At 42.1% G+C, this 23,058-nt stretch overlaps 1 protein-coding gene across 1 annotated transcript in view; it reads right to left on the reverse strand.

Annotated features, from left to right (window-relative positions):
* DCP1A (decapping mRNA 1A) overlaps positions 1-23,058 on the reverse strand; it is a 47,233-nt gene continuing 24,175 nt past the window's right edge. The window contains exons 5-10 of the mRNA XM_054978673.1: positions 22,379-22,517; positions 17,365-17,475; positions 14,979-15,734; positions 13,868-13,933; positions 12,286-12,504; positions 1-4,010 (exon numbers count right to left, since the gene is read on the reverse strand). Coding sequence (XP_054834648.1) covers positions 3,930-4,010; positions 12,286-12,504; positions 13,868-13,933; positions 14,979-15,734; positions 17,365-17,475; positions 22,379-22,517 — 1,372 coding nt within the window. The 3' untranslated portion in view covers positions 1-3,929. The remainder of the gene's footprint in view (positions 4,011-12,285; positions 12,505-13,867; positions 13,934-14,978; positions 15,735-17,364; positions 17,476-22,378; positions 22,518-23,058) is intronic.

A 23,058-nucleotide genomic window follows, 5' to 3' on the forward strand; every position in this document is an offset into this window, starting at 1 on the left:
TTTGTCTTTGAAATTTTATTACAAAAATATATTTGCAAACAATACAAAATTCTTAATGAAAAATGTTCATTCTTAAACATATATGCAATAACTTAATATTTGCCAACATAAGATGGTACAAATGACATACATATACTGAAATGTTAGTGATGCACTATAGTCATGGTTTCATTTTTCAAAATTGCTCAAACACTGGGCATGATCCAGTCTGCTGCAGCACCTCTATGTGGAATCCTATAGGCTCAGAGCCTTTATACCACCCCCTTCTGTCTATGCATGAACCTACTGCCCTCCCTGCAAAGCTTTTGGTATGCATGCCAAAGTGGGGGAGGAAGAAAATCCAGGACTCTACTGAGCATAGTTAAATGCCCTGGGATCATGCCTATTGTTTTCCAAAATATCACTTAAAATGCCAAAGATCTGAAGCACCTCAAAATCTCAAACATGTGAGTGCAAATCAAAGTGGTAAACCAAGACACTGAGTCAAGTGTGCATTTTAAAATACCATGTGCCCATATGTTAAATTGTTACAGAAAACAAGCTAGAAGGGAAGTTTATTGCAACTTTTCCCCAACTTTAAAGGATATTGCATCTTAACATTTTCACAAAGATTTAAAAAACTGAGGTGAAATATATATTGCACACACTCCTATTTTTAAGATATGCTTAAGAAGCAACTCAGGTAGCTGACAAAAGCAACTCAGGTAGCTGATGAAAAGTGGATGCTTGTGTCAATACTTTCTGTATTAAAACACTCCTCATTAAATACTTTTTAAAAAAGAAGTTCCTGAATGGCCTGTGGTACTGGTGAATTTCAGGAACAGACAAAACCAGAGCAACCTAGGGAAATTAAAATTTAGTATATTTGATATCTTAATATGTATTGCTGAAAAAAACTGCTTTTCTGCTTCATTTGCCTCACTTCCTTCACAGACTATTTAAATTTTGTTAAGTAAGTCCTCAAAGTATATGTCAGGCACATAATAACGCTATAGTTGATGTAATAGCCTTTACTTCTATAACAACAACAAGTTTTTGAATAAACTGCCAATTTTAAAGCCACTTTTGAGTAGACCAAAATTAAGAATTTTTTAAAAGCTGCATATAGGCAACAGAAAAATACATGCTTAGATAAATATTCACTATTTTGCAATATAATCTAAATAATTTTTTATTCTTGGGATACAAGTGAGAATAAGAAGCACCTTTCCAAAATAGTATCTTGAATTAGAGGAGCAGGTTGGTTAATTAGCTATGTATTTGTTATTACATGCAGGAAACAAATATTTTGACAAACCAAGCTTTGGCTAAAAAAATTTAGGTACTCTTAACGAGAACTTTCCAGCAGGTTCCAAATTTTGTAAACATTTCTGATTTTACTTTACAGCTGAGTTTTCCCCCAAAGCAGTTCTTAAAGAGGTTTCTTTGTCACATAACAACAAGCAATAAGAGCACTAGTGTGGTACACTGAATGTTACTAACAGTGCTTTATATTGTGTAGGACACCTCTGTTCTCCCAGCTTGAGTCTGCTACGTACACAAAAGTTGTAACATCGATGTGCGTAAAAATTCAAAGATTAAAACCTAAGTATAAAAGAGTTTACCTTCTAGTTAACAATATCCTCTTTGGAAGTGGAGAACTATTCCTGTTGCTATACAGACTTTGAATAATTGAGAACTCTTATCTACCAGTGACCAATAGAGGTTGATCAGGAGTTACAATGCAAAATATTAAATGGGGGAAAGTACACTGGAACAATGGAAACTTCATTTCCTTTTTCATTAAGCCTTGAAGACATAGGACCTTTACAGTACATTCAGTATCAAGGAACCCTTCTTAGTTAATTTTTTACAGATCTTTGAACAGGTTTTGTGATCAAGTTCAATATAAACATGTTTAATATATATTAAACTCATGTTTATGGCTGTTAAAATTTTTTCCTCATCGCAGTAATTAAACACTGCTCATTTATTGAATCTCTGCTATCAGTGCACACATCAAATATATTTGGTTCCAGTTATACAGTCAGTGAAAAATTATCCTACAGTGCAATCCTAACCAGTTACATCCTTCTAAATCCAGTCAATGGGCTTAGAAATGTAACTCTTCTTAAGATTGCACTGTAAGACTACTTCTCTGGCTTTAGTGTTCTTTCTGAGAAAAGGTTTAAGATCAGAATAAATCTCTAAGAAAAGCAAGCTATTTCCTCCCATGGCGCACTATTTAATATACAACATGTTTCTTGCATGAGGTTAAAAAGCCTGGAGAGATTTGTTTCAATTTTATCATTGAAGCCAATAAATAGTAAAATGTGCATGTCACTATCAATGTATTTCCCTGAATTCTGCACTTTTCTAATATAAAATTCTATGTTTAACTAGAAACACTGAGTTCAAAGCTGAAAAGGAGGCAATTTTTTACTGAATAAAAACAAAAGCATATCCAATAAAACCACTCAAACATATTTTGATTGATTTTAAAAAATCAACACACTGTTTATATCAAAACACGCCTATTGTATGGACTTATAATTAAAGCTTGGCTGATAAATTAGTAAAAGTATCTGCACCCCTCAGTGATGTCATCATTTTTACATTAATTTTAAGATTAAAATGGTACAGTCTATCCCAGGACCTTCTCCAAATTCTAATAAAAGGTATGATGTTTGCACAACAGCCCAGCTGTGCTTGTTTGCAAACTCTTCCCATTTCAATAGCTCATCCAGGAAACACTAATATGAAAAGCCAAAAAACAATGCTCTTTGTTCAATTTCAACAATGCTTTGAAAAATAAGCAGTGCATGTTAACTGGTTAAATTCACTAGAAAATTACCTTACACAATATAAAACAAAGACTTTCCTACTAAAAAAAACCCTTATTATTTGAAGCTACTATTGCTTGAATAAATTGAGTTCTATTTTACACTAGAGTATTGCTAGCTACTATCACATGCCATAATGAAATAAATGTAAGTCACAGAGAGATCCAATAGCAGCACGTAAAACAATTAGAAATCAGAGGCAGACTTCCTTTGGGAAGAAGTTTGAACTTTACAGTGGTATACTATGAATGTTAACTGATCTATAATAATTATGCACAACACCCTGGAAAGGGGTGGGTGGCAATAGCTTGGCTGATCATATGCCAAGTTTTAACAACAAATGAAACTGTATACACTTTTCCCCAGTACTGATACATCCTTTCTAAAGGCAAACCTCCTCCAAAATGTGCATTTAACCTGGATAGAACAATGAAGTTGACACACTGATGTTCTACCCATTGCTGGTTTCTTCTTTCTAAAAGTACCTTTTAAAAATAAATGCACAGGCAATTGGTAAAGGAATAGATAATAGCCTGTTTTGACTATGTCTCTGAAAAATGGAATACCCAAGTAATCTCCGTGTTCTGTGGGAACCAGTTTCTTGATCAATATCATCATAAGTCCATTCAGCTCCAAGATAAAATAAAGCAACTTTTAAAACTGCATGTCCATTCTCCCCCCAACCCACCACCAGCCCTAAAGATAGTCTCTGCACAGCTCTTTTTAGTAGCAAATGATTTAACAAATGTAGTCATCTTTATGCTAAATGCACAGCATATCTCATCTATTCCAATTATTCAGAAGTGAAAGAAAAAAGCAGACAAAATTATTTTAATTAACTTACTTAAAGCCCTTCCAAAATAATGTGCTGTTAAACAATAAGACATTTTTCCCACGCAGAAATAAAGCCCTGCTGGTGATGGTCACAGTGAAGCCTAGCTTACCTCTGAGAGCATTACAGAAGTTCTTCTAAGAAACTATGCCTCCCTCGAGGCAGAACATTAAGAGTTTAAGAAAAAAACCCACAATCTTTAAAAACAGTTTTACAGAAGAGGCATAATTGTTTCCAGAGCAGACAAGAATCTGAAGAAATTAACAAAACTTCTGTTACAATTTGATGCTGTCTGTATTCTTGGTCAAGACTTGTAAATAAACTTCATGAAGGGTACTAAGAAAATTCGAATCATTCTGAAGGAAAGAAAAAACACATAATCAAACTATGAACAAACACCCAAGAAAAGCTTTTTCTACTTAATCTACTATCTCTATGCAGTGAATGTGCGCAACAGCTGAAACCTACACAAGGATGTTGCAAAATGACAGAGTTCAGGTTCACCTTGTTCAGCCAAGAAATTGACTGGGCATTCTTTTTTGGCAAGTCATCACCTCAAACAAGGACATCCTTAGCTGAGCAAGGTAAAGAAAAGGGCACCAAAATAATCAAGTGGCAGAAACACCTTCCCCCAAGTGGATATACTGAAGAATTCGGGATTTTCAGTTTAGAAAAGAAACGGACAACCGGGGGGGGGGGGGGGGGGGATGATAGAGGTGCATAGTTTTAGACACAGCTTTTTCTCCCTCTCCAAAAATACTAGAACTCAGGTTCACTCAATTAACTTGATGTGCAGTCAAATACAGGGTAGTACAGGACTTCACATCATGGTTAACATATGGAATTAATTACCACAAGATGTAGTGATGAGCTTTGGCTTAGATGGTTGCAAGAGGGAATCAAATTCATGCAGGACATGTCAGAGGCCAAATATCTGTTGCTGTAGGGCAGCGACAGGGGGACTTTGGCATCCATACCTACTTATAATCTTTCCAGGAACATCTGGCCATTGTGAGAAATGTGGCTCAATGGACTTTTGATCTTATCTATCAGGATTGCTGTTATCCTAACCAACCTCAGAGTTATTGCGCAAATATGTTTCAATAGGAATTTCCTCAGTATTATATATTTCAAATTTTCCTCTATAAACAGATACAATTATGTGTTTTATTCTGGTAATTATAAGTCAATATACTAATTTTCCAAAGGCAGGAAAAAAGATATAGAAAGTACTGTTGTTTTATAACCACCAATTCTTCTGAGTACGCAGATTGAAGTGCACTTTTCCCCGCCCCGATATTTGCATTTTGAACACTCTTTTCCTTGCAACCATTATACCAGATCAAACTAAAAATAAATAAAACAAGGTTCTAATGATGCTGCTTTTAAACAAGCACACAGGACTTATATGATACAGTCCTTTCTCTGTAAGATCAAAAGCTGTACTCATATACAGGCTCAAAGCAATACAAAGAGCATTCTCAAGACAAATGGCAGGAACCTGCCACATGACTGTAATTACAAAGTAAAATTGCTGACAGTTGAACTCTCTTCACTGGGGTTCCCTCCGCCCCTTCACAGTCAGCAAGTTTCTTTGTTTCACTTGTGATTCCAGCAGGGAAAAAGAAACAGCAGCTTGTGCAGAAAAAAAAACGACAAAAAACCAAAACACAGGCCACAAAGCTGATTATATGATTTAGTATGAGCCTGTTTTAGTCCCAACAATTCGATTACAGGAGTACTATGCTTTGATGGCCTGTTATTTTTAGATATGTACTCCATATATGAAACTAACCAATAGTATAGAAACAACTGGAGTGCACTGATATAGCACAAAGTTTTGCAACACTAGTGATAATTAAGAACTGAATGCTAGCCTGTCTTATAGGTACCAGTAACTGTACCAGTAAATCCTATGAATCACAAAGCAGTATTGCAACTGAAGACAAGTACATAGTAAAAGTACTCTTAAATTTTCCAACCAGTCAGCTTGCTTTCTATGTCCAGACACGGAAAAAGTATAAACACTACGCAAAGGCACTTCCCACCAAAGTTCAACAGGGTTAACATACCTGTAACTTATGTTCATCGAGTTCTTCTGTGCTGACACACATGGGGACTGCGCAGGCGCAGGCCAGCTGCCAGAGAATTCTTTATCGCTTCTATAGCTCCGAAGGGGCCGTTTGTCGCGCGCCTCAGCGACCGTTTTCCCGCCCAAACGGTCACATGTCTTCCCAGCGACCAATGGCCCCTTCCCTCAGTTCTCCCTTGCCGCCGCTATCCAATACACATAGCCATAATCCTTTAAAACATCAATATTGTTATAATCCTCATATTATCGTGCACTGGAATTCACAGCGGGGTAGGAGGGAGGGATGTGTGTCAGCACAGAAGAACTCGATGAACATAAGTTACAGGTATGTTAACCCTGTTTTCATCTTCGTTCTTCGGTGCCTCCACACATGGGAGAGTACCAAGCTTCACACAATAAGGAAGGTGGGGTGAAATCCAACTCAATTTTATTATATAACAGTCCTAGTACCAGGACCAATAAATAAATAAGTCATTGTACAGTAATATTCAACGTGTTCAATAAATATATACATATATACATATATACACATAGTGTCATGGTCAGTTATTACAATAATACCCTCCAGTATCCCTTCAGGAAAACAGGGAATGGAGGACAGCTTTGGCCACAGAAACCTCTTGCTCTGCATTGACATCCATAGCATAGTGTTTAACAAATGTGTCAGCAGAGGACCACGTAGCTGCCCTACAGATATTAACCAGCGGCACACCCCTGATGAGTGCCGAAGAGGCTGCTTGAGACCGTGTGGAATGGGCTTTGACATGCAGTATGCAAGCCACCCCAGCTAGAGCATAGGCCTTACTTACAATCCACCGTGACAGGGTCTGCGAAGATGCCCTGTGACCCTTATCCTTGGCCCCAAAACAGACGAACAAATGAGGACTAGTACGAAAATCCCTAGTCCTATCCAAGTAGAAGGCCAGAGCTCTTTTTAGGTCCAAAGTGTGAAGGGCTTTTTCCCCCTTGGAAGATGGCTGCGGAAAAAACGCAGGTAGCGTTATCTCCTGCGATAGGTGAAAGGCAGACACCACCTTAGGCAGGAATTTGAGGCATGGCCGCAGGACCACCCTATTGCTGTGGAACTGAATGAAAGGCGGGTCAGCCCTAAGTGCTGACAGCTCACTTACCCTCCTGGCAGACGTTATAGCCACTAGAAAAGTCACCTTATAGGACAACAAGTCCAAAGGGCATGTGGCTAACGGCTCAAACGGAGGCAACATCAGCCTTGACAGCACCAGGGATAGTGACCATTGAGGCACCGGGTGTGACACAGGGGGGTAGAGGTTAAACATCCCCTTCAGGAACTGGCGGGACTTACAGTGTGAAAAAACTGTGCCACCGTCTACTTGAGCATGGAAGGCTGAAATAGCCACAAGATGGACTTTGAGGGAGGTAACTCTTAAACCTTGCTCCCTCAACTGGCATAGATAATCAAATATGAGCCCCGGGGGCTATTGGCAGGCACCACTCCTTTAGCAAGTGCCCAAGCCTCAAACCTACGCCATTTAGCCTCATAGGACCGTCTAGCAGACAGCTTCCTAGCGTTCAACAAGACCCTGTCCACCTGCTCTGAAAACACTACAGGCGGGGCTGGATCCGCCAGGCTGACAGGTGTAGCTTTGTGGGTTCGTGATGGAACAGGCTCCCGTTCCGCAGGAGATCCTGCCGGGGAGGCAGACTCACATAAGTCCTTTTGGACAGGTGCAGGAGCTTGGGGAACCATACCTGCCTCGGCCAAAACGGGGCCACAAGTATGCAATCCGAATTGTCCTCCTCTATCTTGCACAGTACCCTGGGTATCAGTGGGAATGGCGGAAACATATAGTGCAACCTGTGGGTCCACGTAAACTGGAAGGCATCCCCAATAGAGAGGGGGTCGCCCCCTGCCCTTGAGCAAAATATCTGGGCCTTGGTGTTCACTGAAGCTGCGAACAAATCTATGTCCGGTTGGCCCCACAGTCGGAAGATCGGCCCAATGTACTCTGCGCCCACTTCCCACTCGTGGTCCAACAATTGCACCCTGCTCAGGGCATCTGCCCAAACATTGTCTGATCCTGCTATGTGTATAGCCCAAAGCATCACACCATTTAGGATCGCCCAGTGCCAAACGAGCGTGGCCTCCCTGCAGAGAGTCATAGATGCTGTGCCCCCTTGCTGGTTTGTGTAATACATGGTAGTCGTGTTGTCCGTCTGCACCAACACCTGACGATTTTGTAGGAGCGCTGTAAAGGACACAAGTGCAAAACGAATAGCTCTTAATTCCAGAACATTAATATGCAGGTTCTTTTCCCTTTACGTCCAGACATCCTGTACACAAGCAGCACCACAGTAAGCACCCCATCCCTGCAGGGACGCATCAGTGGTCACTGTAACCTCAGTATGCTGGTAACCAAACAGGGTCCCCTTAAACAAGTTGCCATCTGACATCCACCAGTCAAGGGAGGATAGAATAGCCCTAGGTATGGACAACTTGAGAGACGGAGGATGACGGAAGGCGTCATACTTCCTCATGAACCAATTCTGAAGCGGGCGCATACGCAGTCTAGCAAAGGGGACCACAGAGGTGGCCACTGCCATATGCCCCAATAAACACTGGATGGTGCGAACAGATTGGAACCGGTTCCTTTTAAACATGGATACCAGACCCTTCAGAGACTTAGCCCTCTCAGGGGGGAGCAGTGCCTTACCCTCTACAGAGTCTAACATTGCCCCAATATAGGAGACCTTACGGCTGGGCACCAGTTTAGATTTTTCAAAATTTACCAGGAGCCCCAAGCGTTTGCAAGTGCTCAGTACTAATTCTACATCTTGCAACAGCTTAGCCTCCGAATCAGCCACGATGAGCCAGTCATCGAGGTAGGGAAAGATAGTACAGCCCTCCTCCCGAAGGAAGGAGACCACAGGAGCCACACACTTGGTAAATACCCGTGGCGCCGTGGATAGACCGAAGGGAAGCACCTTATAACGGAACACTCTTCGCTGATAAACGAACCTCAGGTATTTCCTGTGCTCCTCTCGTATTCCCACATGGAAATAGGCGCCCTTTAAATCAAGGACGGCAAACCAATCCCCTTTCCTTAGCAAGGTGATCACAGCTGATAACGTGACCATTTTGAACTTAGTCACCCTTAGAAAGGCATTAAGGCCCCTTAAATCTAGAATGGGGTGTAGACCCCCATCCATCTTGGGGACTGAGAAGAACCGAGAGAAGAAGCCTCTCACAGACCTGTCACAGGGCACCTCCTCTACAGCACCCTTGGCCAAGAGCGACACTATTTCCGCATCCAGCTCTGCCATAGTATTATTAACAGCCGTCAGAGGTGAGCTACACCTAGGCAGTTCTAAGAATTCCAGCCCGTATCCTTCATCAACGATCGTTAAGACCCATGAGTCAGATGTTATTGACTCCCAGTCAGACAGGAAAGGCTTCAGCCTGTCTGAGAAGTTCAAGGATGCGGCTGGACCATCCCGTCAGTACTGCCTCCCAGGCCCTTGCTGATCTTTCTGCTGGGCCGGGGGTTGAGGCGTGCGGGGCTTGAAGGGCCTATGCCTCCTGGGCTGCTGTGCAGGACCGAAGTGGCGCTGAGGGTAGGCAGGGTATTGATGGTAGAATGGCCGCTGCTGGTACCTGCCCTGATAGTGGTACGGGTTGTACCTTGCAGCCTGGGTTGTACCTTGCAGCCTTGTACCAAGGCCTGGAGATGGGCTTGTCCAATGGAGCCAGCCCCAGCGACCGGGCTGTCTGCCTGTCCTCCTTCTTTTTCTTCAATGCCTCGTCGGTGGTAGTGGAGAACAAGGAGTCCCCCTCAAAGGGCAGGCCCTCGATCCTCGATCTCACCTCCTGCGAGAGAGCCGTTGACCTGAGCCAAGAGTGGCGCCGGAGGACCACAGCCGAAGCCATCCCACGTGCGGCAGTGTCAGCGGCATGGCTCCCCACATTCATTTGCTGTTTGGACAGACGGACGGCCTCCGTCTGCAGCAGGGAGACCACCGCCTTCTTGTCAGCTGGCAAGTCTCTGACGAAGGACGCCAGCTTCTCCCAGAGGTATAGTTGGTAGCCAGCCATGATAGTCTGGTAGTTGGCTATCCTAAGGCCCAGTGAAGAGATAGAATACTGGCGCCTACCCATAGTGTCGATCTTCCTGCCCTCTTTATCCGGGGGCACGGAAGAAGGGCCCGATCGACGGAGCTGGATCTCCTCGGCAACCAGCGAGTAGGGTGGAGGGTGCTTTACCAATGACTGCCAGGTGCCCTGCTTGATCTTATACAGCTGTTCGATTCTTTTCGATGTAGCAGGCTGGTCACAGGGCACCTTCCACACCTTCTCCACAATCTCTTCCACTCCTTCCAGCATGGGGAAGCTCACTGTCGCCGGGTTGTCCCCGTAGATCCGACGCAGGAGCTTATCCTTGGTCTGTGGCGTCGCCGAGGAAATATCCATTTCCAGCGCCTGTGCCATGCGAGCCATCTGATCCGAGTAGATCCGAAGATCCTCGTAAGGGGAGCTGGTACTGGGCGCCACGTTGTCGTCTGGGGACGGCTCCGACCACGACTCCGACCTGTAGTCCCCGACACTCTCAGCCTCCTCCTCATCGGAACCAAGTACCGACTCCTCTCCTTGGAAGGGTGGAGGCAGCCAACCCTGCCTTGAAGTCGAAGGCACCGGTTCTGAGAGCTCAAACCCAGCAGGTGCCCCCTTCCAATGGCAGTGGTAGGCCGGAGGTATGTATGAGGCCTGGAGATGGCGCGACTCTAAGGAGTGCCTGGAACCAACGCTCCCCGCCTCAGAACGGCGCCGGCTGTGGGTGGAAGCCGCCGGGGACCGGAGAGCAGCTGGAGCAGGTGACAGTCGGTTCCGACGGTGGGTTGGCGGGCTCGGATCCGCAGCCGGGGAGTGATCACTAGGGATCACAATGAAGGCCCCCAGATCCGGCACCTCTTCCGGAGCGGGCGAATCCAGGTGCGGGGAAGGCGTGCGAGGGACCACCATCACGACCTCCTCAGCGGACGCCCGACGTGGTGACCGAGAGTGCCGATACTTGGCCTTCTTTGGTTTCTTTGAAGGAGGCTCGGAAGAGGCCCTTGGAACCGAAGCCCTTTCAGTGGTCGGCCTCTTGCTCGAACTCGGCTTCGGATCCGACACTTTCTTCGGGGTCGGCTTCCCGGCGGCGAGCTGTGGTCTCGGCGCTGCACCAGCCGTCGGATCCACCGATGGCCTCAGATCCGTGCTCCTCAGTTCCGAGTCCGACGCTCTCGGATCCGACCGAGTCGAAGAAGCACTACGGGGCGGTCTCACTGACTCCCGCGCTGGAGAGGCCGCTCTCGACGCCGCAGCACTCGTCGGCCAAGATTTCGACGCCGACTTCACAGATGCCGCTGAGCCCGCTCTCGAATGCTGTTCAGCAGAGGGGCTAGGGCCAGCCTTGGGGGAGGGCAATGGAGTAGTCTCCGACATCACTTTCTTCCACAAGGAGGAGTTTAAGCGGGCCTGACGCTCCTGCCGGGCCTTGTGGGTAAAGCCCTGGCATATCTTACACGCCGTAACGTTGTGGGTCTCCCCCAGGCAAAATAAACACAACTCATGGACATCGGTTTGGGCCATTTTTGTGTGGCACTGAATACAGTGCTTGAACAAAGCCTTGGAAGCCATAATAGGGTCGGGCAAAAGAGTAGTCAAACAGTCCGAGGTTATATTTACCGAGTCCAAAACAAGATCCAAATCAGCAAGACGAAGAATAGTCAAGTCCGAAGTCCGAAGTCAACAAACCAGATTCACCAGATCAAGCAATAAAGCACTAAAGCACGGAGCTGCAAAGCAGACGTTCTCTCCAAGCGGCAGCAAGAAGAGAACTGAGGGAAGGGGCCGTTGGTCGCTGGGAAGACGTGACCGTTTGGGCGGGAAAACGGTCGCTGAGGCGCGCGACAAACGGCCCTTTCGGAGCTATAGAAGCGATAAAGAATTCTCTGGCGGCTGGCCTGCGCCTGCGCAGTCCCCATGTGTGGAGGCACAGAAGAACAAAGATGAATAGAAGGTTCCATACTATAGCTTAAATCCTATCAACATTTACCATTTTTTGGCATGTAGAATGTGGCATATGGAATTCTAGCACGCGGCTTTCTTACCTCTCCCCTCCTGCCTAAGCTCAAAATGCACCCAAAACACTGGGCGCACTGGGGGATGGGAGACCCACAGGAACAGCAAGTGGGAGTGGGAGAGCTACCCCAGAAGGGGGCGATTCACTGAAAGCCATCACCCCTTTGTGCATGCAAACCTGTTTCACAGGATCAGGCCCTTGTGCAAAGACAAAAAACACGTGTGTATCTGCACTAACACTGTAAAGAACAGATTTAGATCTCTGAAGTGTTGTCCCCAACAGATGTCCATTTTAAAAGATCAATAATCCAACTGGGGAATAAATTAGGTTACTTAACAGGATTAATGATATTCATGTTATTTTGCTATTAATGTTTTCACTAAGTCATTTGCACAGTGCTTCATTCAGCATTGGCTACATATTCCAAGTCACAGGCAGTACCTTTATTAGATGTATTAAAGTTTCTTGAAGCTGAGATCTACTGAGAATTGTAGGAGGTAATGCTTGAACATCTGTGACTCCAAGTGTAAGGGGAGAAGAAGAGTCAACTTTGCTTTCCATTTCAGATGACTTCACAGATGACTGCTGGAAAACACTAGGTGACAAGAGGACTGAAGATGCCATTGTAGCCGTAGCTGGAACAAACTGCGAGGAAGCAACCTACCAAAATCAGGGAACAAGACAGCGACATGTATCATTTTTGAATAAGTATATGTATATACTTATGTATATATACATATACATATATGTATGTATATATGAAGGCTTCTTCCAACATTATCTTAGCAGTATGGGAATATGGTACCATGTGTTCTTTCCACCCCAGTACTGTCAAAAGTCCCAGGCCATATGGGAAAAGCCAGTAAGATCACATAGGATGCAGCTGTTTCACTGGCTCTTGTAACATAATCTGCCATAGTACAATAAGTACACATACTGCAGGGGTTTCTACAATGCTAGAGCATAATACGAAAGGTTACTTGGATACAACAGAGATTTAATTTTAAGAATTTTTAAACTCAGTTCATTCAAACAATCGAAACTTAAGACCTTGATGTGTATCTAGAATTAAGGGGGAAGCTTTCATTAAGTTCACAATAAAAAACAACAATGAAGCAAACTATACAAAATGTGCTTTAAAAGCAACGCACATATCAGTGACTTTAGCTATTCTTAAAGGTTCATACTACACAAACTCTTCTTACCATGAGATAATCCTATGGTTTTGGTGATTTAATTCAAGTAAAAAGTTAATTAGTAGTTCTTGAAACTTCTGTTGCTTCAAGTGTACAATTATTCTTCAGCCTGCATAGTAGTTATAAATTTGACACAGCTATGGATCATTCATTGTTCTTGTCATGGGCAAACTTAATGGCTTGTAACCAATGAGAACTGTGAGTGGAGCTCGGCAGAACAGGATTCTCCCCTTACCACACTCACACTCCACAAAATCAGAAGTAACTGCCTTTCTGGCATTCCATTCAGATTCAGCAATGGAGGGGAGGGGTCACACCCAGCCTGGATTGTGCACTCCCCTTCTTTCATGACTTTTGCAACTGACTTGTATCTACACGATCCTCACTCCCTTCACACTCTCCCCCCTCCCCTCACCACTTATATATCTCTGGCCAGTTTCTTCATACTCGCCATGCATCTGACAAAGAGAGCTGTGGTTCTCGAAAGCTTATGCCTCAATAAAGTTGGTTAGTCTTAAAGGTCCTACTGGACTTTTTAATAATATATTAGAAAGTACTGCAGGCAATATCCAATAGCAATCTTCTTTTATGAGATGTAGTGAGAAGGGCTGATAACTGAACTTGCTTCCATTCAAGTAAGCCCCATAAATTCCAGAAAGAGAATAGTGGAGAAACGTCCTCATTCCAAGTACCAACAGAATTAGGATTCAGGAGATCTGACTATAAACTAGAATTAAAGAACCATATTCTGTTTATAATAACTCAAGCCTCTGTAAAGACAGAATTTTGCTGCCAGAAGCGTAGGATGTGAGACTTTAAATACATACTTGGTTTGCCTTTGACAAAGCTTTGGGATGTGGAAATGTCTCAAGTTCTTTATTTTGCTGTGCAGACTGCAAAGGAAGAACAATACAGCACCACATGAATAATTACTTTGCAATAGCATATTTAGTTATATTTTCTTACTAAATTATAAACATTCTAATGGCTACAGATTCATTTGCTAAATAAAATAGTATTAAAAGTTCCTACGCCAAAAGTAGTGTCAGTTAAGTACAGAAAATGTGTTTGGTTTCTTTTGCTGTATTTTGTCTTGTACCTTTCCCTGCTATTACTCTGAATGGGACAACAAGGTTTACCATTTACTAAAGTGGGCAAATGGCAGGCTTGTGTGTGTGTTTGAGGTTATGAGACTGGGCAGCCATAAACAAGTTACTGGGCTAGGGTAAAGGTGAGACATGAGTCTGGATTATACCCATTGTGAGATTAATAACTCTCATTACAATGTATTACTGAGTTTGATAGGCCATATTTTTCTGGTTAACAACACTTCCAGCCACAAATAATTCAAATGTCCACTCTTATTAAAAATTACAGAGCATGAAACTGATGCTCAAGAGGCTCAGCAAACTCTGCCCAGCCAGTATCCAAGGCAAATGTTTTTCATTATTCATCATCATCATCATCACAACAACAACATTCGATTTATATACCGCCCTTCAGGACAATTTAACACCCACTCAGAGCAGTTTACAAACTATGTCATTATTATCCCCACAACAACAATCACCCTGTGAGGTGGGTGGGGCTGAGAGAGCCTCCAGAGAGCCGTGACTAGCCCAAGGTCACCCAGCTGGCTTCAAGTGGAGGAGTGGAGAATCAAACCCGGCTCTCCAGATTAGAGTCCCGCGCTCTTAACCACTACACCAAACTGGCTCTCACTCAAGAGAAACAGAAGTTACACAACTATTTTAGTCAAAGTCAGATCAGAGTTATCACCACTGCTTCAGTCAGTAAGCTTCAAAGGTTTCTACCACTAGTGTGCGGTTGGGAGGGTGGGATCAGAGTTTTGCTTCTACTTTAATAGGTACTTCTCAATCTATCAAAGTATTTGCATTTTTGCTTGAGAACTATAATATATCTCAATCCACACATTACCTGGGTAGGTGGAAGCATTTTACTAGTCACAGCTTGCTGCTTGATGTGAGATTCCTTGAAACAATCTGGTGTTGCCAGCTGGCTGATTGCAGAAGAAAAGTTAGGGGCTACTGGAGTTTTATTAAGTGATTGTTGCATTTGGTCATGTTGTGGGGTCAACCTGAGTTTTTGAAGAAGATCCATATTTGGAAGAGTTGCATTTGAAGCTTCTGTACTTGCTGCAGCCAAAGGTGTTATAAAATGATTTTGACTAGGAGCTAGATTTTGTGGACTGTGGTTCATATCAGATGGCGGCTGACTCCCAAGTGGAGACCCTTGCTTGGTAGCTTGCTGCATGACCTGCATGATGTTATTGTTTGTATGAAGACTCTGAAGCATTTGAACAGGAGGAGCGTCTACTACAGAGGCTGAGTTAAGGACAGGACTCAGCTGCGCAGCATAGTTTGAAATCTTACTTATCTCAGGCTGTGAAAGAGGAGGTGGAGCAATTAGCAAGGGAGGAACACATTCCTGTGGCAATAAGGTACAAGAGCTACTTTTGAAGCTTGGGCCATCCAATTTTCCCAGAGGTTGATGGATCACCGTTGACTGCTCAAATGAAAAAGGTAAGAGGAAATTGTGCTCTCTGCATGAAGCATCATTCTGTAACTTCTCTGCTTTCTCTGGGTTGGAATAGGGAACTGCAACAGGATCCTTTGGTAATGAAGTTCCAAATAATTCTTCTACAGTCAAATGTTTATGGATGGATGGGCATGACTAGAAAGAGGAGGAAAAGGCAGTGCAGTTTTATAAATAGGAAAATAAATTTTACACAAATAAAAAAGACTCAATCAGCAAAGTACATGTGAGTTGTCACCTTTTACCTAGAGACGGGAAATGATGGAACCCTAAGCCACACTAGTCTTAAGAGAATGATTATTTTTACTCATGCCCCTAAACCCATTCTGTACTAACACAGTCCTCTTACCACATGACAGGATAAAACGTGTCAGGTTAAGCCTCACAACAGAATTTACGTATTTGTAAAAACACACATGAGCTCTTCTAAAGAAATAGTTCAAAATGTTGGTTCATATTAGGCCCCACAGGACTGCAACAAATTGGGAAGGTTGCCTTACTTGTTTCCTTCTGATTAAATCTGGGACAGCACACAGGAAGCAAAAGGGTTAACTCCACTTCCATCTCAGGAGGCAGATCCAGGAGAACTTTCTCCCATCTTTGGAGATGGAGTTTTGGGCTCCATTTACTGACCAGAGGAAGTACCTCTTCTATTTCAGGAGCTTTTCTATGTCTAAGTGCCTAGCTCAGGATTATGTAGCTTAGGTCTGCTGAGAGTTCATCTACCATTCAGATCAGGCAACAGAGACTAGAATAAAATTTTCATCACCAAGGTCAAATAATTCAAGCTAAGCCACTGTTATAGTTCTGCTGGTTCTATATCTCGAGTCAGAAGAATTATTATTTATCTTTCCTTTCTGCTGTCCTGGCACTAATTTAGACAGACCCAATTCTTAATGTAGAGAATGTTACAGAAATTAATATGCAACAAAACTATTGTTCTCAGGATGAAGCTCACAACCCTTTCCCTCCGTGTACAGCTCCACCCCTTCCTACCATGTTAGTGCATAGCAATGTACTGGCCAAGCATGGCAACAAGGTATTCCATTATAAGATGTCCAGTGGCCCACCCCATATATCTGATACACACACCAGAAACAGGTGGAAGCTATGCACACAGGGCCAGGGGAGAACAAGCTGACTGGTTGTCAAGAGGAAGAAAGGACAGTCAAAGACTTCCATGCCTAGCTTGGTGCACATAAGTATACTAAAAAGGTAAGGAGACCATTCTTGACAAAATACACCACTTGATGAACTGAAGCATCCTTCTTCCCACACCCTCCATGTAGATAGCAGAAAATTCTCTTAATGGTACAAGGCAGAATAGTCCTAAAGTTCTTTCCAGAGAAAAATCCCTGATGCATCACTTTTTTCTTCCACCAGATGGTGCTATTAGTAGCCACAAATAATCACAGTAATCTCATAAGAGTTGCTTACAATCTTGTTTTCTAACACTCAATTTTAAATTAATTTCTAGGATTTTTATTTTGCCGTAGTTAACTACTAAATGAAGCCAATGTCATTCTTCACATCTGCCAACATGGTTTATTTTACTACTGTTTTTGTATTAAGGCACCAAGGATTTTACTAACCAGGGGCAGGGCTAGAGCCACCTTGTGTGGCCCCCTCAAATTTGCCCTGTTTATAAACTACAGCAGTTCTACGAAAGCTGCTCCAAGATCAAACAGAGCAGAGGTATACATCAGAACCAAGGAAGTGATCATGCTACATATATTATAACAGTGAATGAATGTTTTACTGAACTTACATGGTCATGCATTTGTAACACTGATGATCCAAGTTCCAGAGTTTCGCTATTTTCAGCCTTTGCAGAATTTGCACGTTGCTGCATTCCATAACTTAAATCACTCTTCTGACTCTAAAAGATAAAAGTACATAAATCCCTCAAATTCCAGCTCAGGCCACACAGAGTTCATTTTTATATGATGCTTAGCAGCTCCCTGGAAGTATCCCACAAAGGTCTATGCCCTGGAGGCAGTACCATCCTAGATATACCTCACCTCATCTTTCCTTTTCCCAGATCATAAAGCAATCTGTGATATAAAGCAGTATAGTCTATGCTATGATATACAATGATATGATGGCAAAAGAATTAATTTACAGAAAAAATTGACAAGGTCACGGATAGTATTACTCAGCTGAACATGTCTTTGTCATCTGGGAAACCCAAGTAAATGAAGAAAGCATCTACGGAGCACTACACAATTAGATACATATTCTTTAGCGGAAAACTAACTTCCACTTGTAACAATACATGTCAAGGTGGGAAGAGAATAATTATAAGATTAGTTTGATACTGCATATCTCAGCATTTTTCTAGACATTAGGCTAATGTACTAACAGCACTAAAACAAATGATGATTCAGCTTCATGGTTCAAAAGACCTGCCACTTTAAATCTTTTGAGTGTACCATTTTAACAGATTCCACTGATGGGAGAGGATACTGCTGGGAAAACTTCAGTCTACAGAGCATCTTGTGCCAAACTATTCCCAAGTATCAGCATCAAAGATTAACAATCTGTGCAAACTGTGCACTGTCATAGAGCTCACCAGCAAATGGGAGCATACCAACATTACTTCCCTTTTATGCACCTAAATATATATATAATTTATACATTAAAGTAGAGGTTAAGCTCTGTTTTCAGTTTCTTCATGGTGGCTGCGGATTTAAAACGCACTCTGCACAGACTCCCATATCTGTCTTCTAGCAACTCCTGTTGCTACTTCTCTCAGCTTCTAAGATTTCAAAGTGGTTTCAAAATAGTGGCTTTAAATACTCATTTCAATTTTACTGTTTATTCATCAGATTCTGAAGTACCATGACTGTTATGTGTCATGTCACCTGCTACAATAATTAAGACTCTAAAGAGGAGGAAAAAAGTTAAATATAAGGGGGGGAAATCACCAAATTCATTCATGTTCACACAGGGACTAGATATAGAGAATATCTTAAGGATTAAACTGATTTTCCTAGATTAAATCAGTCAGGCCTTTATAAAATCTCTTTTCTCACTCCCTCTCTGCCCCTTCTCATGCAGACTCTCCGCCAGACTCATGTGGGCTGCACAGAAGGATTACTCCATCTGGAATGTACTGGGAAGATAAGTATTTAATTTTCTTAAATGCTAAAATGCAAATTCATCTATAATTATTAAGTGATAACTGGCAAAGATTCTAAGAAAAATGAAACTCACACTTCAAAGACCACCTACCACCACCACCAGCTCTACATCACTACAAGTCAACAGTAACTAAAAGCATATTACAATAATAAGGAAAATACATGATGCAATAATAGGAAGGATCTATGGTTAAATAATGTAAACTGCCAATCTACACCACAAAAAGTGCATTTCTTAAGGCTCTGATTCTATTACTCTTCTGCCAAGTCTCACTTTGAATGAGAAAGCCTTCCTCCAATGAAGCAAAAAATTTTCTGATGAAGTCTTTCTCTCAAGGAATAAAAAAGTATTTTTGTTGAAGGAAGTCTCTTCGAAGAAAACTTGAAAGGGAATTAGAGGACCCAACCCTAAGCTTCCTTCCTGTTACTACTTGTGTTTATTCCTTTCAACAGGAAATAGATGAGTTCTTCATATTTTAAAACTGAACATCATCTCTGATCACAAAATATGGTTAAGGAATATGGGACAGAATATGGAATTTGAGCATCTGCTTCCCACAAAGGCCATGCCCACTTATTGCTCCTCCTGGATCTGTCTGCAGCCTTTGACACAGTAGACCATGCCATCCTGTTGAGGCGTCTAGAGACAGAAATGGGCATCAAAGGATGTGCCCTGGACTGGTTTAAATCGTTTTTCATGGGACAGGCCCAAAGGAGATCAGTTGTCTCCGGAATGGGAACTATCTTGTGGGGTTCTGCAGGGTGTAATCTTTTCTCCCACATTATTCAACCTCTATGTAAAGCCTTTAGGAGAACTCATTCGCAGCTATGGAGTTAAATATCACCAATATGCAGATGACATATTGGATCTCGCTATCCAGGTCCCCCACAGGATGCAGTAGAAATCTTGGATCGCTGCCTGATAGCTGTAGTGAAATGGTGAAAAATTAACAAATTGAAATTAAATCCAGACAAGACAGAAGTGATGCTTCTTGGGAAGGCAGAGATCTTGAATGACATTGTACTCCTCACTTTCGATGGAGTTCATCTGACCCTTGCAGACACGGTTAACAGCCTAGAGGTTATATTGGATCCTGTGCTACTACTAGAACAACAAGTTAAGGCAGCTGCAAAAAATAGCTTTTACAACCTCACTGTAGCCTAGAAGATGGCTTATTACCTCAACATGGCCGACCTGGCCACCTGGATCCAGGCTATGGTAACATCAAGACTTGACTATTGTAATGCACTATACATAGGTCGCTCATCCAAATTAACTACGAGACTCCAACTGGTGCAAAACGCTGCGGCACGACTCCTATCGGGAGTGAGCAGGAGCATGAACATCACCCCCTTTCTGCAGTTACTCCATTGGCTATCAGTTACCGTGCTCAGTTCAAGGCATTGGTTATCACATACAAAGCTCTTCACGGTCTTGGCCCGGCATACCTACAGGACCGCCTCCCTCCCTATGTTCCTTCATGGCAGCTTCGCACATCTGAACAGGGTCACCTGCGGGTGCCACCCGGCACATGGGTGAAATCAACAGCAGCCCATACATGGGCTTTCTCTGTAGTGGCCCCTACCCTGTGGAACGGCCTACCTGAGGAGGTCAGGAAAGCCCCCACCCTCCTAGCTTTCCGCAAACAACGCAAAACTCAATTATTCAAAAAGGCTTCTGTATTGCAGCGAGGGGCTCTCAGGACCATAGACTTCACCACTATGTTACCTTATGTATTACCTGTTGTCTTAAATATGTGCTCCTATGAGCTACTTGTGTTTCATGTGGTCTAATGTCAGCCCTTAAACTGCTTATGTTGTTTCAGCATTTCTTCAACTCAGTATTGGATTCTTACTAATGCAATGTCTTTGTAAAATTGTGTTTCTTTACCCTATGGCATTGTTTATGGAAATATCCTTGAAACTGACTGTACTAATTTTACACTGTGTAATCAGCCTTGAGTTTCAGTGAGAAAGATGGACTATAAATTACATAAATAAAATAAATCAAGACCCCCTGAAAAAAGCATAACAGATGAAAGCTGTTCTGAGCTTACAGGGTAGTATACACTTTTTAATCAGTTGTTGTAATTCACCTTGTTTGTATTTTAGCCATCTACAGAGAGGGGAAAGAACCCGCTGATTTAAACAGAAACCAAGTTTGTGACAATTTTATAAGAGAAGCAGATTTGTTAATGAGGTACTCAAAATAAAACCACCAAATTTTCAAGCAGAACTTGAAAAGAGTATCATAAAAGAACAGTATCATAAAGGAACAAGTTTGGCTTCTCTTTTTCATAATTTCTCTCAAACTGTTTAAAGTCAAGGGCCCCATTTAAACTGTCTTGTTTTCTACAATAACTTGTCTCTTTCTCCCCCTTTGCCAAGTTCTGGTTCCATTCTCTCACCTGCCATGACCACGTTCTGGAGGAGTGGGGAAAACAGGACTTGTATTTGCTAGCAACAGTAGCAAGTGTGGGATTAACTATGCCTGCTTTCTTTAAGGAGCTGATTGTTATTCCGAGTATATCTCAGGAGTGGGGGGAATGTGTCCCCATTTGCAAATCTGGGCGGTAATGGAAAAAACCCATTGGAACTGCTGGATTCATGCCTAAGATGCAGTACTAAAAGGCCCAAGAAAAGAGTATTAAAATGTAGAATGGAGGAGTTCCAACCAAACATAAAATCCTGGGGGAAATCCATTTGCATATTTTTCAGAACTAAACTATTGTTCCCTCCAAAATAACCACAAACTGCCAAAATATTTTCTCATAGTTTCCTCTTGCAATTCTGCAGCCACTGCCATTAGGGCACAATCTGTGTTCGTTTGATGTTGGCATTATCATGTTATTCTTAAAAATAATCTACGGTGGGTTTTTAGTTTTTTTAAATGAAGCGTCATTCTAGCCTGGATAAAATTCAGTGTGCCTAAAACTATTGTTCTGAGGAAGTTTTAAGCCTTTCCCCTTTTGCCTTATGATTCAACATTCCCTGAAGCATTATAAGATTGTGATGCTTGGCCTATGATGATTCACTACTCATTCTATTTCCCTCAGCAGGTTTGAGGAAGGAGAAAGAAAACAGATTGCTTATAGTGTGGAAAGTTATAGCAAGATTCTCCAGAGACTACCATTGAGTCTAAATTTACTAAGGAATACTTAACAACAGAACTGCAACAATTTTTCCTAAATTATCTGAAATTTAACCACGTTTGTACGAATATAGATAAATGTATAGTACAAAAGCATAAATTGTCCATTTATTTGTTTAAAAAGACAGCAAATGTAAAATTAAAATTAACTTGCAAAAGTCTGTTTCTGTTTTCTGTTGTATAGCACATGTAAAAAATACTTAACTATTTTCAGGGAAACAAGATGCCACATCCCAATTTTGCAAATACTACTGACAGAAAAAGTTTATATAAAGAAGAATGAATGTCTCAAGTAAGAAATCACTGAGGATATCTGATAAAATTATAAAGGAACAAGTCTGTGAGACAAATCTAAACTATATACCAAAATATGCAATAAGAACCTGAACCTGACATGGCAACACTTTGGCTCAATTGTACACAACTGTCATTTGATTTCTAGTGCAATCTAAAAAACAAATTAAGAACTATATACCCAATTTCCTTACCCGGTCATATTCAACTTTGGCTTTGCTAAGCATCTCTAGGATATCAATTGACCTGTTTTCATTGCAACCATTAGTTCCACTTGGACTTTTTCTATCCTGCGACAGGTGCTGGGATCTCTGAGCTTCTTCTTGTACCACTCTATAATAGAGGAGAAAATGCTGCACATGATTTATAATTTTATTATGCATGAACCTATATTCCCATGAAAGGAGCACTCTATTTGCATTAAAAATCTGAATACACGCTTGATGAATTCTGAGCTCCAAAGCAGAAAATGTCATTTCAGTCATATTAGGCTATATAACTTACAGCTCATGGGAAAGCCAAAAGGTGCTATCATAACAATCACAGAAGATGTCAATCATTCCACAACTCTGCTTCCAAGGATGCTAAGACAAATGAACTCCTTATGATAGTATGTTCAGCATGCTCCATAATTTCATTATTTTTCCTAGTCTAAATGGAAAAGCTCGTAGAAGCTGAAGACCACAGAAATCACAGCATTTACTAGAGAGTGCACAGGTGGACCATTCTAACCTAAAGATTTGGTATAGTCTTTTTTTTTTAGGCCAAGTGTGAGTCTTTTATCTTTTTACCTCTGCTCAGTATACTCTGTAACAAAGCCACCAAATTTTGTATTCACAAAGACCAACAAATTCATGCTTTTACATACTCATGT

The sequence above is a fragment of the Eublepharis macularius genome, chromosome 4 (genome assembly GCF_028583425.1).
Source record: "Eublepharis macularius isolate TG4126 chromosome 4, MPM_Emac_v1.0, whole genome shotgun sequence".
Taxonomy (NCBI): Eukaryota; Metazoa; Chordata; class Lepidosauria; order Squamata; family Eublepharidae; genus Eublepharis; species Eublepharis macularius.